Source organism: Diaporthe amygdali, assembly GCF_026229845.1.
Source record: "Diaporthe amygdali strain CAA958 chromosome Unknown NODE_38_length_435494_cov_65_447576, whole genome shotgun sequence".
NCBI lineage: Eukaryota > Fungi > Ascomycota > Sordariomycetes > Diaporthales > Diaporthaceae > Diaporthe > Diaporthe amygdali.
The window spans coordinates 146,987-162,023 of NW_026517058.1; the positions used below are offsets into that span (position 1 = coordinate 146,987).

Here is a 15,037-nt window from a genome sequence, read left to right on the forward strand (position 1 = left end):
CAGCGTTCCTACTCTGGAGTGCATGTAGAGGTGCTATAACCAAAGGGTCAAGGGGCCAGACTTTTTCACCCCTTGGGCAGCTGGGCACTGTGAAATGACATGCTGATTCAGCGTGTGGAGATTGACGGACCATTGAGCAATACCTGACCTTCTCAGCCTTCAACGGGTTGTTGGCCACCCTCACCTCTAGCCTTCTGCCCTCCACCATCATAACACCACCTCTTAATTTTGGAGCGTGCTGATATCCTTGGTCTCTATCACCATTTCAGTTCTTCGACACTAGCCAGGATGGCATCAAACAAACTGACAAGCAATGCTCCTTCTTTGGATCCTGTCAATGAAGAGTCACATGTCCGCAAAGCCACGGTTAATGACCTGGGAAGCGGAGAGCATTTTGCAGTATATACACGCGCACTGGAAAGAGTTATGTCAACAGATGTTTCTCAATCAACATTTGCCCAACTTGTGGACGGTGCACCTCTCAGCCAGACTCTTTTTTTGATGCCTGGGAGGCCTGAACTAAGTCATCCTCTTTACGGACACTCGAAGCTGTGCGATGGGGTTCATGGAAAAGTTGGGCAAATTCTGGACACGTCCAACTTGCATGTCTTGCAGTTCGACTTTGATGTAAGCCAAAGCCCCACAATTAACCGGGGGCGTGGGTCTGACGCACATCTTGCAGCTCGTTCGCCGGTATCTGGCCGCCTCGCCCGGGTCAAAGGTATTCAAGGCTGGATTGATCGAATTAATGGCCGTATCTGTACATCGAATCGCTGCGTATATCTATAAGCTGGATCTAGACGTTGGCAGCCACAAAGCACTACTCAAGGCAGACAACGACGCCCCGACATTCTTCTTGCACAGCCAGTATAAAGACATCGATCAATATCCTGATGGAGTGGCCGATGCCGTCGGTTACTGGGCTGAAGCTCAGATATTCGGTGGCGTGATACTGTTCGACCGGCGACAGCAAGACGGACCCTCGGCAAATGTGAGTTTGTTTTAGTACTTCTACTTCAACAATAATTGTCCCTCCTTCTCCTTTGCAACGCACTGAAGTTCAATGGCAGGGGGGCGATTGCTTTCACCCATGGAATAGAGGTGAAACTGTCTATCGTAATCTACAGCTTCTCGATCCAGAAGAGTGGGAGGACTTCGAGTTCTTCTTATCTCAGTATCGCGCTTTACAGCAACACTTTCAAGATCCCTACGACATATATTTTCATTCCAACAATCGCAATGTAACATACCGAATCTGGCAGCTGCTTCCAAAGCAGAGAAAGGACCTATTTGAGTTTCTCTTGTCGGAAACAGGAGAGGTCAAAAGCTCGTTGCCCATACTCCCGAGCGAGAAGAACCTTTTTCGAGTCGACCCGGAGGATCCAGTCACCGAGACGCGCATCTATCGAGACATTTGGGAACGGAAACCCCTGGGTGACGATGATGGCGACGCGCGCAGGCATCACTGTCGTGGTGACAGGGTCGAGTACCCCTGTCGCACGGACGAAGAGAGGTCTAAGGGCAGAGGGTTCTTTCGGAATGAACTTATCTGGGAGATCAAATCGCTCGAGGACCGGGCCCAGGAATTAGCAACGGCGAGGGCGCAGGGCACACAATCAGCCTCGCCGCCAACTGAAGAATGAGATAGCGAGGTGAAGATATTGCAAACATCAAGAAGCACAGCAGGGCATATGGGTCTGAGTCCTGCTTTGCCTATGTTGCCATTCAGTCCAAGATAGCCTTTCAAAGCAGGGAAGAAGAAGGCCTTTGATCTGTTGCCTACCAAACGTGTACGAATATAATAACTTTTTCGTTATATCAATGGTCTATATCATTATTTAAGACATCTGTATGCGAATTTTCGCAATTGTTCTCGGCAATCTCACACTATCAACTTCTGCATTTTGATTTGTGATTATTTAGATTCGCCTAGGCGTAGGAGGAGGGAGCGCTCAGAAAAGTTACCACGAATTAACTCACCCAGTACTTCGCAAGCTGAACTGAGTGCCATCCGTCTGACTCTTTCTCCAGGGCTATTAGCAATGATGAGGCAAAATTTAATTAGACTAAAAATCCATCATAGACAAAAGTGCTACATGATCCTTAAACGCCGTCTCGTCCAGCCGTCCAGTTTCTCGTCATATGCTGTGCCAAGAAACAACCCACAGCGCTCGAACAGGCTTTCCATATGGTCTTCTAAAGGACGCACGATGAGGCCCAAGCCACAAGCCTGCTTCAGCTCGCCGGCTGGATTGGCCGTCCAAGGACAGACCAAAACAAACAAGAACGTCTTTGAATCTCTCCAGTCAATATCCCACTTCATGTCGTCGAAGAAGCAGACGCACCCCTCACCAAACCGGCTTATTTGTGCTTCACAAACTAAGGCCTCGAGCTCCAAATCACTTACGCGATCGGCTAGTTGATCGTTGTAGTCGCCATCGGTGAATTTGTAGTCAATATAAATGTCTGTGATAATGAATTGGCGTGCAGCAAAGTCCTGGCGAGCACCTCGAAGAAAATCGTATTGCACACGGCCATCAATCGACGCCCAGCTCCAGGAAGCCGAAACCTTGTCTGTCCGAGCCACAGGCCTGTCAACGATACCAGGCGTTCGAATGTTATCCACGCGCCACAAGAGCCCATTGCGAAGGTCTCGCTTCCACAGGCCAGCAAGAAGGGCATCGTCTGCATCAAAGTATTTTGCTAAAGACCTCATCGCTATGATGCGGTCGCTCTTGAAGGTGAGGATGGATGCCGAATAGTCAGAGAGCAATTGGTACCATGAAAGAAGTCTGTCTCTTCTGTCAAAGTCGGACGACGCCGAGGACAACGGCAGTAGCTTTAACATCGGTTCATGGATGAGGGTGTCCCCCTCCGACATCAGACCAGCTTGACAATGCCAGTAGATCTGATCTGCTCCAAATATCAACATTCTTCTTGGCAAGATGATCTCCTGAAACATCCAGCCGCGTTTCAATACTCGCACTCCCAGTGCCTCTGACGCTGTTTGTAACGGAAGACGTAAGTCCACGCCGGTCGTTATATTGGGCTCAGTGTCGGAAGCAACATCTCCCCTGCCTCTGGTAACGTCCATGTGCAAAAGGGGTTGTGGCCTCGGCTGGTATAGTCTGGCATTTGCGTTGGGACTAGCAGCTGCCTGTAAGACGAAAGCTGCGTTGGATATGTATTCGCTCATGCGCTGACTCTCAGTCGCCCAGTCTTGCGGACTGTCTTGTAAAATGCAGAGTGCGTCAATCCAGAGATACCGAAGGCCAAGCCGACGAGTGGCGTTGATAGCTTCTCGGTGGACCTCAGACATGGAGTCGACGGGGATGCCAGCCATCAGCGATTGTATGTTTTCACGGAATGCACAGACTGCCGGTCTAGCATTTCCCCAGAAGAACGAGAGATAAACGAACTGCCATCGTTCGTCACTTGAACTGGTATGCAAGCGCACAATGTTGTCTTCTCCGGTCTCGACGTCTAATACACGTGTGGGTAGGCTCGAATCGCAAAGGCCATCGCGCCAACAGACAGGATGTTCATCCCGGCATGTATTGATCCAGCCCATAACTGTGCTGAGAGATGAAGAAGTCAGGGGTTGCTCCTCGACTGATCTACCGCGGAGCCAGTCCAGCTCTGGCATCACATTGCTGTCAGGTCCGGCTCCAGACGGTAAGCAGGAATAGCCTGCAGGAAAATCAAATTAGAACCGTATGGGTATCTAGGGAAGCTCAGATACTTACAGCTTTCAGACAGACTTAGTTCGAGTGTCAGTAATTGAGTGCTCCCGGCTGATAACAAGAGCTTGTCCTTCCGGTCCTGCCGTGATCCTTGCGTATAACTGGGCTCTAGTGTGACTGTCAGTTGCCCGCTAGCATATCCAGGTTTCCGGATATCCTCAGCGTCTGGCAGTTGACGGCGAAAGACCACACACAACGGACAACCATTCTCGGCCGAGGCAAAGAGCTGTTGAAGTGACGAATGATGCCGATAGCTGGTACCTCGCCTCGAGCCAGTAAGCCACCTGGAGATGTTGCAACAGTCGCACGCATGAGAGCCATTTGGAAACGTTATGACATAGGTGTACTCGTTCTCCTGGAGGCCTTGTTCCGGGCTCATAAGATTTCCGTCGCCGTGCTGTTTCTGCACATGAAATTCCGCTGCTTCAACCAGGCCCAGTCTCCTCAAAGCCGCCAGGTCATCACCTGTAACCAAAGCACCATGTTTCACGAGCACCTTTGCCACTTTATGATGGCGTAGCTTGATCGCAAGCGAGAGAGGTGTGCTGCCGCCTTGATTCTTGCCATTTGGGCTGAAACCCATGACGAGAAGTGATTCAGTGGCTATTGAGTTGCCAGCGGCTGCGGCTCGGTGAATAGGTGTGTCACCGAAGTGATCCCTAGCAACGCCGTCAGCGTTGGCCGCCAGAAGCGTGTCGATGACATCCTGAACCGCGAGCGATATCGCGACGTGCAGAGGTGTCTCGCCCTTGGAGTTGCGAGCGTTCTTGTCAGCCCGAGCTTGAAGGAGAAGTTGTGCTCCTTGGTCGAAACGATGGAGCGCCGCCAGATGCAGGGGCGTGTTGCCCAGGCCATCGCGGGCATTCACCGGGGCACCGGCATTTAGCAAGAGGCTCATAACCTCAGCGACCCGAAAACGAACGGCCTCGTGTAGCAGAGTGTTCCCAAAGCCATTGCGGGCTGCTAGGTCGCCACCTCGAGCTATGAACTGCTCGATGAAGTCGACGGCGCCTGAATCCGTTCGCCGAAGAAGATCGATCCAACTTCGGGAGACATCACTTTGCGATGCCGGTCCACCGGTAACATCCCCGGCAGTATAGTCCGTGTGGGAATTTGGAGAGCCATCAGGCTCACTCGGCGAGGTGGCCTTCTCTTGCGAAGTCAGTTTAAGCGCAAACTTGTCCATTAGCGCGCTCATTTCTGTGGACTTTTTTGCCTCCCTGCAGTGTCGAGTCCAGTTGGTCTGAACGTAATTGTGGAAGGTCTTCGTAAGGACAACGTTCCCATCCTGGAAAGTGTCGGCTGGGCTCGCACCGACTTCGTGATATTTTGGGGAATTGGCGAAATACAAGCAAGTGAGAGCTGCTTGGAGGTGTGCGAGTTCTGTATCAAAGTCTGGTGGTGTCCTACGCTCCAGGTAATGTCTCACTGACAAATGTGCCAATCGGACATTACCAACAGCGTCCTCGATGAGGAAATTGCTGCAAAAGTCCATCACCAAGCCTTCTTGAATACTATCTGCCACAGTACCATCCGGCCTGACAGATGTTGCGTACGCAAGTTCTCGCAAGTTCAGAGTCCGAAACGCGCATAACACCCAGCGTAATGCTGTTGTCACAATTTCTTTCCGGCGATCTTCTTGACATCCAATAGCAGCTTCGTACACCTGCATATACGTTGCATAGAGAAGCTCTTCTCCAATTGCCTCTGACGACTCCAAAGAGAGTAACTTGGGCTCAATATCTACCTCAAGACGGATCCTCTTGGACTTGATCTCATTCAGGAACAGGTTGACTTGAAGTTTGACCCACATGAACATCCCACTCGCTTTAGCCACCAGCGTGTCGGTCAGTCTTTGAGCTTGGCTGTCGGTCATTCCGGACCCAGGTCGCCGTCTTGGTATCTCGATGTTCAAAAATCGTTTGATGTCTTCGATGTTGTTATCTCCCACGTCTACACAGACATTCTCTTCGAAGTAGTCCTGAACCTTTACCTGGAGGCGACTAGAGAAGAATACTCGAACATTCTTGTTTGTGGACGCAGCACTTTGGAGGGCGTCGAGAAGAGAATCGTAATCGAGACATTCATCTAAGGCATCAATGACCACTGTGAACTTTTGATCTTGTCCGGTTGAGAAAATATCGTTCAACATCTGCACGCAATCTTCTGCTGTCAGCCCCACACCTGCCAAAAAGCCGCGTGGATCAAGCGCGGAGCGCTTGAGCACCCCTTTATCCACAGCACTGCCATCGACAGAGACTGAAGCTTGTGATAGAAGACTCCGTAAGGCATTCTCATGGTCGTTCCTGGCCGTGGAATTCTCATCTGAGAATTGTTTTCTTGTCAGCCATGTTACCTCACTTGAACTCCATACATAATTTGACGCGATCTTGCCATTGCTTCCACGCAGTTTGGGGAGTCTTTCCCAACAAAGGGAGGAGGAGAAAGCACCTACTGATTTTGTCTGCCTTTTTCGAGCAGTAAAAGAAGGCGACAATACTATCCGCTGAATTAATTGTGTCTTGAATCAGAATTGAGGCCAGTGAGCTCTTTCCCGTGCCAACACCGCCCCTGAGCCAAAGACACTGGCTGCTTTCGTTCCAGTTCCATTCCTTCCAGGCGCGGACACGAGGATCATCGAGAAACCAACCGCCTGATGAATGATGCTGAGCGCCGAGCTTACCGCGCACATCGCGATGGTCTAGCTCGACGGAAATGGCCGAAACCCATTTGGTGACTTGCGTCACCTCATCTTTCTTGGCCGCGGCACTTTGGATGAGGCTACTGATGGCCTTTTCCTGGCGTTCTAGCACCTGTGTAAGGGTCAACTGCCCAAGAAATATTATAGACCGACGAGTCTCCTTATCTATGTCCGATAGCTCGGTCGGCATGTCGGCCCATCTCGTTGATCCAGCGGCATTCTTGCCCAGACGACGCAGTGTAGAGCGGCCAAAATACTGTATGGCAAGAGCCTCATATTCCAAGATCTTCTTGTATAGGGCCATCACTGACGAACGATAACGGTCTCTTGTGTCAGTGGATCCAAGAAATGTCTGTTCGGCCATTTGATAGCTGAAAGTTAGCCTCGCCACGACCTCAAGACCAGCAATACAGCCCGCGTGTTCCTTGAAGTCGTTCATCATCAGTGGAATGAGTGCCGTGACGGCAGACCAAGGCACAGACACATATGGCGGCGCGTAGGTCATCCCGATGGAGATGAGACTGGCCGAACGACTTGTCAGATTCAGAATCCGCTCTATCGTGTCTCTGACGGACTGTGGTTGGCCGAACCACTGGAAGCTCCATTGCTTGTTCTTGCACTTGAGTTGCTGTGCCTTTGAGATTGTGTGCATCTGGGTTTGCATGGTGCCATCCTGTGGGACGCCTGCCTGTTCTTTGAGAACCATTTCGTACTCCTCCATGAGGGACGGGTTGTCTTTGCGAAGCTCGTCATAAGCTTGCTTCCAAAGGGCTGAGCTTGCATCATCGCTGGATGTTACGACAGTGTGGCCTGGTCCAACAGTCGCAACGGCAGTCTTAGGTTTTGAAACGTTGAAAATGGGAGAATCTGCATGAGACTTTGCCGTATCGCCTTGCTTTGCTGATGAAGGAGGGGCGTGTTCGTTCGTAATGTCAAGCGTAGGATCGCCAGTCTGGGGGCTCAGGGTCATATCGCCAAGTCCTGTTTCCAACCCATTCGAGCTGCTCTGGTCGACACCAACAGCCTGAGGAACAGCTTGACCAGAGACTGGCGGATTGGGCGCCCTTTCTTGAGAAGCTGCTGGTGTAAGGCTCTGGCTGTTCCGATGACGCCAGTCCCTGAAGCGAGTTCTGAGCCCCCGATCTTTGCGTTCCATCTCGTCGGTAGATATGACCTCTGCAGCACTTTGAATTGGATACTTTACTTCATATGGTCGTGAGTGGTCGTCCAGGTGATTAGAGATCGTTCACTTCGTGACCACATTGGAGAGGTCGATATAGATCAGGCGAGTCGGGATATGCTTAGCTTGAAAGCACTGAACGGGTACAATGCCGAGGAGGGGGGGGGGGGGAGGAAGAGCTGAACATGAAGGATTTGATCAAGTGGCCATCATTTTCAGCCCGCTTTAGTCCAATCAACGAGACCTAATGCATCAGCTAAGGTCGGCCAACCCAGCATCTTGTATAGACCCACCCAGTTCTTTAGTCCCATCCACCAATTATAAGAACCCCCCTTATACTAATTTTTATGTCTACGATTGAAGGATTTGCCCATTTAACACGTATACGTACTATTTCTTAATGTCACGAGGCGGACATAGAAGAGGTGATGCTTCAAAGTCTTGTTCATTGTTATAGAATTCTGAGTCAAAACTCATCTTGTTAAGAAAAAATAGTTGGAGGGAAGGTTGCCTCCGATAATTGCCAGAGCTTGAAAGCATACTAGGACGACTTTGGGCTGCAGGTGGTCTGCACGCAGCCACCACCATGCACACAACTCCGACCGCTACGCCGTTACAACCATTATTGGATATTGTATGGAAAAAGAAAAGAAAAATATGAAACAGAGTTCTTTCTTTAAAAGTATCCCATATATCAACTCTGTTTCTGCCCCTAAGCCGCCTATTTAGATTTACCCAAGCAAAATGAGGTTCAGACAATGTCAATAACCACAGGCTTTCTAGTCCACTCCTTAACTCGATCATCCCATGGACGGCTGTCTCCTATCTTCTGGGATTTGCCGAGCCCGAGGAATGCTCGGTGCTCGGCCCTAATCGTGGCCATGCCTATGCGGCGGAACTCGAGCAGCTTCGAAGCCTTGTTCCGGAGACGGCAGTTCTCCGTTGGCTCCAACACCAGGCAGTTTATGACCAGCTTCATCCGGCCCATCAACACCAGAGGAACACAGACCATGGCGCCGGTCATACTGGTCCTGCGGTCGGGTTGCCAGAAGCCGATTTTTTTCTTGGACGGGTCTGACGGGTCGTATATCGATCCCTCGCTATCAAGTGAATGGTTAGTTTTGTTCTTCGTCTCAGAAGCGCGAAGTAGGCACGTACATCTCTCTCCAAGAGTGAAATTCATCGAATGCAACCGCTAGCCCAACCGGTCTCAGCACGCCCTCGAGCGTCAGCCGCCCCCGGACATTGAAAACAGCAGTATCGTCATCCATGACTATTCGTAGCGGCCGGAAGAATTCCTCATGCACTTCGAAATGGTCCATGAGCATCAAAAACATGACGCCCTGGTCAGCGCTAATCCACGACCATGACGGCGCAATCACTTGTCTCGTCTCCGAGTTACCTGACCGCCGTCGGGGCTTCAGACCCTGCGTCTGCTGTATCTTCTGCGGCATGCAGTCGCACATTTGATCGACGTCAATTTTGGTATCCGCAGCCACCCACAGCATGTCCTCCTGCAGCGTGCGACCCCACAGGCCAGCGTAGTACCGGTCATTTCGCACCGCGCTGAGCATAGACACAAGACCCTGGATGGCGATCAGACGATCGGATTCTCGCGTCAGATGGCGTGCCGAGTAATTCGCGACGAGCCGGTGCCAGAAAAAGGGAAGGGCAACAATGTTGTCCTTTCGGAAAGCGCTTGCTTGTGCTGGATGCGGGCTCGATGGCCGTGATGTGGAATCTGTGTGCTTATGATGCTCTTCGTCGCTTTGAAGATCCTGCTCGGGTTTCGCTAGCTGTGTCGTATGGTGCCTGACCATTTGCATCTCTTTGGATTTCGAAGTGCTACTGGGAGGCGGCATCCGAACTCTCGCGTGCTTCAGAGCGGCAAGCTCGCTGACCAACTCGCCCAGTGCGACAGGCAACCTCGATCTAAGAGCGCGGACGAGCGGATCCGGCGTTGAGTCCAAGTACTCGCGATCCATCACCAGTCCCGCCTTGAACTGCTGCGCACATGACCGCTGCGGAGTTCTAAAGACCTCGCCACCGTAGGAGTCAGGATCCATAGCGGACAGCGCCCTCGTGTACAGGTACTGCGAGCCGTGAGGGTGCCACTCACTCGCTGACAGGCTCGTACACTCCCAGGACAAACCCTCATCAGTAAAGATAAGTGCACGCGCCGACAGCAACTCCTCCTGCAGCACCCAGGCGCGCTCGTCCAAAGCGCATTTGGGTTTTGGCCCATCGCCGTACTGGTTGCGCATCATCCGCGGCTCGCGCGCGAATAGCGGAAACGTGTGTGGCTCAGCGCCGTGGTGGCGGCAGTTTGGCAACTCCACACTCACGGAGCCAATGTGAGACGGCCTCGCGGGGCTTGCAATGGGGAAGAACAGCCCGCTATCTGCTGACACTGCCGAACCTGCGAACAGTGTCAGGTGCGCGTTGCGGTAATAGCTGCCCATCTTCTTGGCTTCGGCCTCCCAGTCTGACGGTCGGTCCTGCACGATGCAAAGCGAGTCGATCCAGATGTAACGGAACCCGAGCGCCCGGGTGACCTGCACCGCATCTCGGAACGTCTTAGGCATAGAGGCCATGGGAATGGCGGACTGGAACTCTGAGAAGGTCCCTGTCTTGCCGTTTGGAGTGCCCGGCGGGTCGCCCATGACGGTCTGCAGCACCTTTGCGCCACCCCAGCGGTGGCTGAGGCAGAGGTAGTAGTCTTGGTGTGAAGGGGGCGGCATGTACAAAAATGGTTCCCGCGATCCGTCTTTTGGGCCGACATCGATGACGCGGGACGGCATGGAGAAGCTTTCGCGCCAGTATAGGCACTCCCAGTGCCATGTCAGGCACTCTTTCAACCAGTGTTGGGCGAGCTCAAGCCTGGCAGGAGAGCCACACACAGTGGGAGCATCCTCTTGTTTAAGTTTCTGTAGAATTTCAGAATCTCTAAGGTCTCGTTGGTCCCCAGTACTGGATCGTATCCAAAATACATCCTGTCCTGGACGGTGGTCGACCGCGGAGACCTCGAGTACCGTACGATGGTACGGCCCCACGATACCTGCTTGCGAAGTAAGTATCCTGGGACACCAAGCCTTGTTGTGCAACGCATTGAAGAATGGAAATTGATGGGCAAGTAGATAGGTACGCACGGTACATCCCTGGGCTCAGCTCACTAACCTTCTCCCCACCACACATCTCTGGGTCTGGTGCTGCTGAACAGCTCTACTGGTGTATTTTGCCACGAGAAAGGGTTCTCTTTGTCCCCGAACTGTTTGAAGTAATCATTCCTGCTGGTTCGGCGCAGCTCGTGTCTATACTCCCAAATGTAAGGGCAACCTCCTGCTTCACGAACAACACCAAGATCGCAGTTGAGTCCCCACACTGCATTTTCCAGCTTCCCGGAGGACGGAGCCCTCGGAAAGGCGAGTCCCGTCACCGAAGGCCCGAACAGGCTGGTCTTCAACATCATCACCTCGAGAAAGGATATAGGCCAGTCCTCGGCGCCCAGGTGGATGTGCGCCAGGCTCGTCGCGAAGCTGGTGTAGTCGACCATGCTCCGACGACCCCATATTTCTAATGACTGACCGGGCTCGGTAGTGAGGAGATTTGAAAGGTTGCATGTGGATCGCGGACCATTCTTCACAGTCGAGTATCCCGTTAGGCCGCGCCATATCAAGCAGCATAAGGAGCACGTGCTAGACGAGCGGTGGATCGAGAAGATTGAGTTGTGTAGGAGTACAGGGTCTTTCAGTTCGGAGAGGAGAAGACGGGTGCAGCTTAAGCAGAGGTCGGGGGAGGGGCTGAACTTGGTCTTGTGCTTAGTTTCTGACATATTGAGAGTGCGCCGCGTTGTGCGGCTGACAACAAAGGAATCGATTGAAGACTCCCACTCGGACTTGGTTTAGCGAGAGGAATAGCCACTATACTTCGAATGTGGCGCATCTAGTCCTCGTAAACCTTCGTGGCAGTCTAGGAAATCAAGACAGGCGAGTGCCTAAGTTTGCCGAGGACATGGCTTCAGTCTTGAGATGAGACTCCGGCAGCGACCTCCATCGTGTATTGTTTCTTCTCATTCTTTTATTTTGAAGTCTCCGCAATTTGGTTATCGGGGGCTTAGTTCACCTGCAGGCAGACGTGGCAGGGCTGACACGGTGGAGGCGGATGGCTTGTCGAGGCGAATGAGAACGAACAGCGACGATCTGCCATTGAATATGTACCCACACTGGCCCAACATTGATACTTTCCTGTCAGGCAATCGCAAAGACTTTTCATGCACTTCCGAGAAATAGGAAGACGGTTGGTATATCAAAGCTGCATGAGGAAAGGATGCGCAGCGGGTGCCTAGACTACCTATTACGAGGCATATTGTTAGGTCGTGCCGCCTACTCAATGTTTGAACAATTGGAAGTCCAACTTTACGAGGTCGCTAACTCTGATTTAGACAATCAGGCCCCAGAACAATCAATTTCTTAGCCTACAGATGCTGAGTTCCTAGAAACGCAACACACCGCAAGCGTACCATTTCATGTCAACTCCCATTTGAAGTCGGCAACCATCTTTCTGTCACCAGGATCATCATGGAAGACTCAAGTCGAAGCCAAGACAATGTCAGCGACAATACGCAAACCATAACATCCGAGAATACTCCCTCGGAGCTTGACCAGCGGTCGCGAAGCGCGTCTTCGGACGCATCCGATCTGGATGCTCTTGACGCCGAGTTCAATGAGGCTGAGAAAGCCGCCGCTGAGAAGGAGCCCGACGAGACTGTCGCCGATGCCGATGAACTCGCTCCAAAAGGCGCCATCTGCGAGGTAAAGGAGATCTTTGACACCAAGACTAGCAACTGCGGCTGTTGTACGGAATGGGTCGACGAGAAGCCAGAGCGAGACCGGAATGAAAAGAACCAAGCCGCAGAGGACCGGCGGGCTCAATTCTCCGTCATACGCCGAATGACACCCCACGGTGGCGGATGGAAAACACACTCAATACTCATCAACAGCCACAGAATACAGTCGTCTTTGGCGAAGGTTTTCGAGGGATACCCCGTGACTTATGCTGACGACCACGACCTTGAACTGTCTCCCAAATTTATCCCCTTCTGCCACCGCTGGGACAAGCTTCTCGAGGTGGAGCGGGACGAGCCTGAGGCCGAGACCAAGAATCATTTGACCCTCTTGCGGTCCACTCTGGAGATTGACCTTGCGGATAGTCTTAAGCGGCGTGATCTCGTCGCTCGCACGGGATTCGCGACTTTCCACGACTTGGAGCTCTTGTTTGAGCCCGGACAGATTGTGATTCACAGGGATGACAACGGTATCTTGAGTGCGGGCGTAGTTGGGGATGTGACTCTGGAGGGGCCGTCTTTTGACCAGTCTGAGTCTTACTTGGTGAAAGTTGACATTACCGCTTGGAACGGCGAGCGGTTTGGCGTGGCCGAAAGAGAGTGGCGGCTGGTTGAGTTCAGCGGGACCAGGAAAGTCCATAGCCTGAACATTTGCCCATTGCACATGCACCCAGATCACGAGAAGATCTCCAGAGAGCTGATAGAGAGAGGCAAAAAGTACGAGAGTCTTCGTGGTCAACATTTTTTAGCTTATGCCGGAAAGGCAGGATCGAAGGATGAGAGTCTTCTTGATCAGCATTTCTTAGCTTATGCTGGAAAGCCAGGATCGAAATATGTGAGTAACCTTATTACCTTCCCTTGCTGACTTGCTTCGCTCTTCCGGCGATCATATCACTTACACATATATCTGCTCAGATCAGGGACCGCGTCATAATTGACGAATACGGTTACTGGGACCTCAATAATTATTACCTGCCCAGCCTCAAGCCCTTTGGCAAGTCAACCGAGGCTGCCGTCATTCGGGACGGGGGCGATCGTGCCAGTAGCGAAAACAGTACGGAAATCGCGGCTGATACCGAGGATACCTATCCGTCACAGGCCGGAAGCGCTGATCACAATCCTCTGACAAATGACCAGCTTCTTCTGGCTTCCTCGTGCATCACTGGTTTCGCGCTCAAAAATAAGAAGTTTTACGATTTGGCCGTCGACCACATCCTAGAGATCGACTGGATACCCGACCTGATGTCGAGACTGGTTCTCGATCAAGATATCAAGGACCTCATTCTTGCACTACTCGACTACAAGACCACTCAAGCTACGGATGATAGGGAGATTTTCGATGACTTTGTTCCCGGGAAGGGCAAAGGCATTGTGATGCTACTATGCGCCCCCCCAGGAGTTGGGAAGACACTCGCAGCAGAAGCAGTCTCAGAGCATCTGAAGAGTCCCCTCTATCGAGTCAACATGCAGGATCTCGGTAGTGAGGCATCAACCGTGGAAGGACGGCTGCAGACCGCTCTGGAAAGATGTTCTCGCTGGAACGCGGTCCTGCTTCTAGACGAGGCGGACGTCTTCCTCGAACAGCGGACTCTTGACAGTCTGCAGAGGAACGAGCTCGTATCAGGTAAGTCAGGTCTCCCGCGACCAACCCCTCCTACTATCGACGTTTAGCTCACCTCGAGGGGCAGTCTTTCTCCGCACGCTCGAATACTACGAAGGCGCCATGATCCTCACCACGAACCGGGCAGCATCGCTGGACCCTGCGTTCGAGTCGCGCATTGACATGACGCTCGTATTTGAGGATCTCACCAAGGATGCCCGGAGACAGATCTGGGACGGCTTCTTAAGGGAGTCAAAGACCCCGACCCAATTGAGCGATGAGGACTTGGACCGGCTAGCCGACTGGCAGCTGAACGGACGCCAGATCAAGAGCGCCGTAAAAACAGCGTCCATTTTTGCATCCAAGCAGGGCGGGCCGATGACGATGAAGCATCTGGATGTGGTCATTACGCTGAGAAACAGCTCTGGGGCGCTGCTTGGGTCAGCAAAGACAACATAAAAGTTATCGAGGTTATTGAGATAATTTGTAGGCGCGGATCACCCCTTCCATCGGGAGCATCCCAACTTGCTTTCGGAAGAGAGGTTCAAATGCTTCAAAGTTGATATAAATTGAAAACGAAAAAATGAATAAAAGTAAACTAGACTGTTTTTTTTAAAGAAAGCTTTTCTTTTTAACGTATAAAATATGTAAAAGAGTATATGCACTAAGTCATCCCGTGTCGTAAAATCACAGTCGTATGAGATTTAAATCCAGAGATCGAACTTATTACCCATTTGTATTTGTGTATGTATGGTATTGATGAAAAGAACCTTGGGACTTGTCCAACCGGACACAATTTTGAGCCTCCACATGCCTCTTTTGCTCCCTGAGGATACCGAATTTTTAACCAATCTGAGACAGCAGTGAATTACTAAGGGTATATTGCTGGAACACTTGGCTTCTCCTCCTACCCAGTAGCATTCTCTCACTCCTCATTAGTCACGGTAGGGCTCGGAGAAGCGAAGTTGAG

General features: G+C 51.8%; 4 protein-coding genes across 4 annotated transcripts; 2 read left to right on the forward strand and 2 right to left on the reverse strand.

The window, feature by feature from the left end:
• Positions 1-288: 288 nt before the first annotated feature.
• J7T55_005300 (uncharacterized protein) lies at positions 289-1,643 on the forward strand (the record flags this gene model as incomplete). Its single annotated transcript, XM_053133611.1, has 4 exons — positions 289-423; positions 616-627; positions 683-991; positions 1,128-1,643. 4 exons carry the CDS (start codon positions 289-291, stop codon positions 1,641-1,643), a joined length of 972 nt encoding a protein of 323 aa, XP_052988486.1.
• A 449-nt stretch (positions 1,644-2,092) lies between these two features.
• J7T55_005301 (uncharacterized protein) lies at positions 2,093-7,600 on the reverse strand (the record flags this gene model as incomplete). The annotated part of the gene is made up of 3 exons (XM_053133612.1): positions 2,093-3,690; positions 3,747-6,068; positions 6,199-7,600. 3 exons carry the CDS (start codon positions 7,598-7,600, stop codon positions 2,093-2,095), a joined length of 5,322 nt encoding a protein of 1,773 aa, XP_052988487.1.
• Positions 7,601-8,375: 775 nt separating this feature from the next.
• On the reverse strand, positions 8,376-11,456 carry J7T55_005302 (HET-domain-containing protein; the record flags this gene model as incomplete). The annotated part of the gene is made up of 4 exons (XM_053133614.1): positions 8,376-8,724; positions 8,783-10,551; positions 10,615-10,682; positions 10,802-11,456. The coding sequence occupies 4 exons, from the start codon at positions 11,454-11,456 to the stop codon at positions 8,376-8,378; spliced, it is 2,841 nt and encodes a 946-aa protein (XP_052988488.1).
• Positions 11,457-12,201: 745 nt separating this feature from the next.
• J7T55_005303 (uncharacterized protein) lies at positions 12,202-14,526 on the forward strand (the record flags this gene model as incomplete). The annotated part of the gene is made up of 3 exons (XM_053133615.1): positions 12,202-13,302; positions 13,383-14,091; positions 14,156-14,526. 3 exons carry the CDS (start codon positions 12,202-12,204, stop codon positions 14,524-14,526), a joined length of 2,181 nt encoding a protein of 726 aa, XP_052988489.1.
• Between the last annotated feature and the right edge of the window lie 511 nt (positions 14,527-15,037).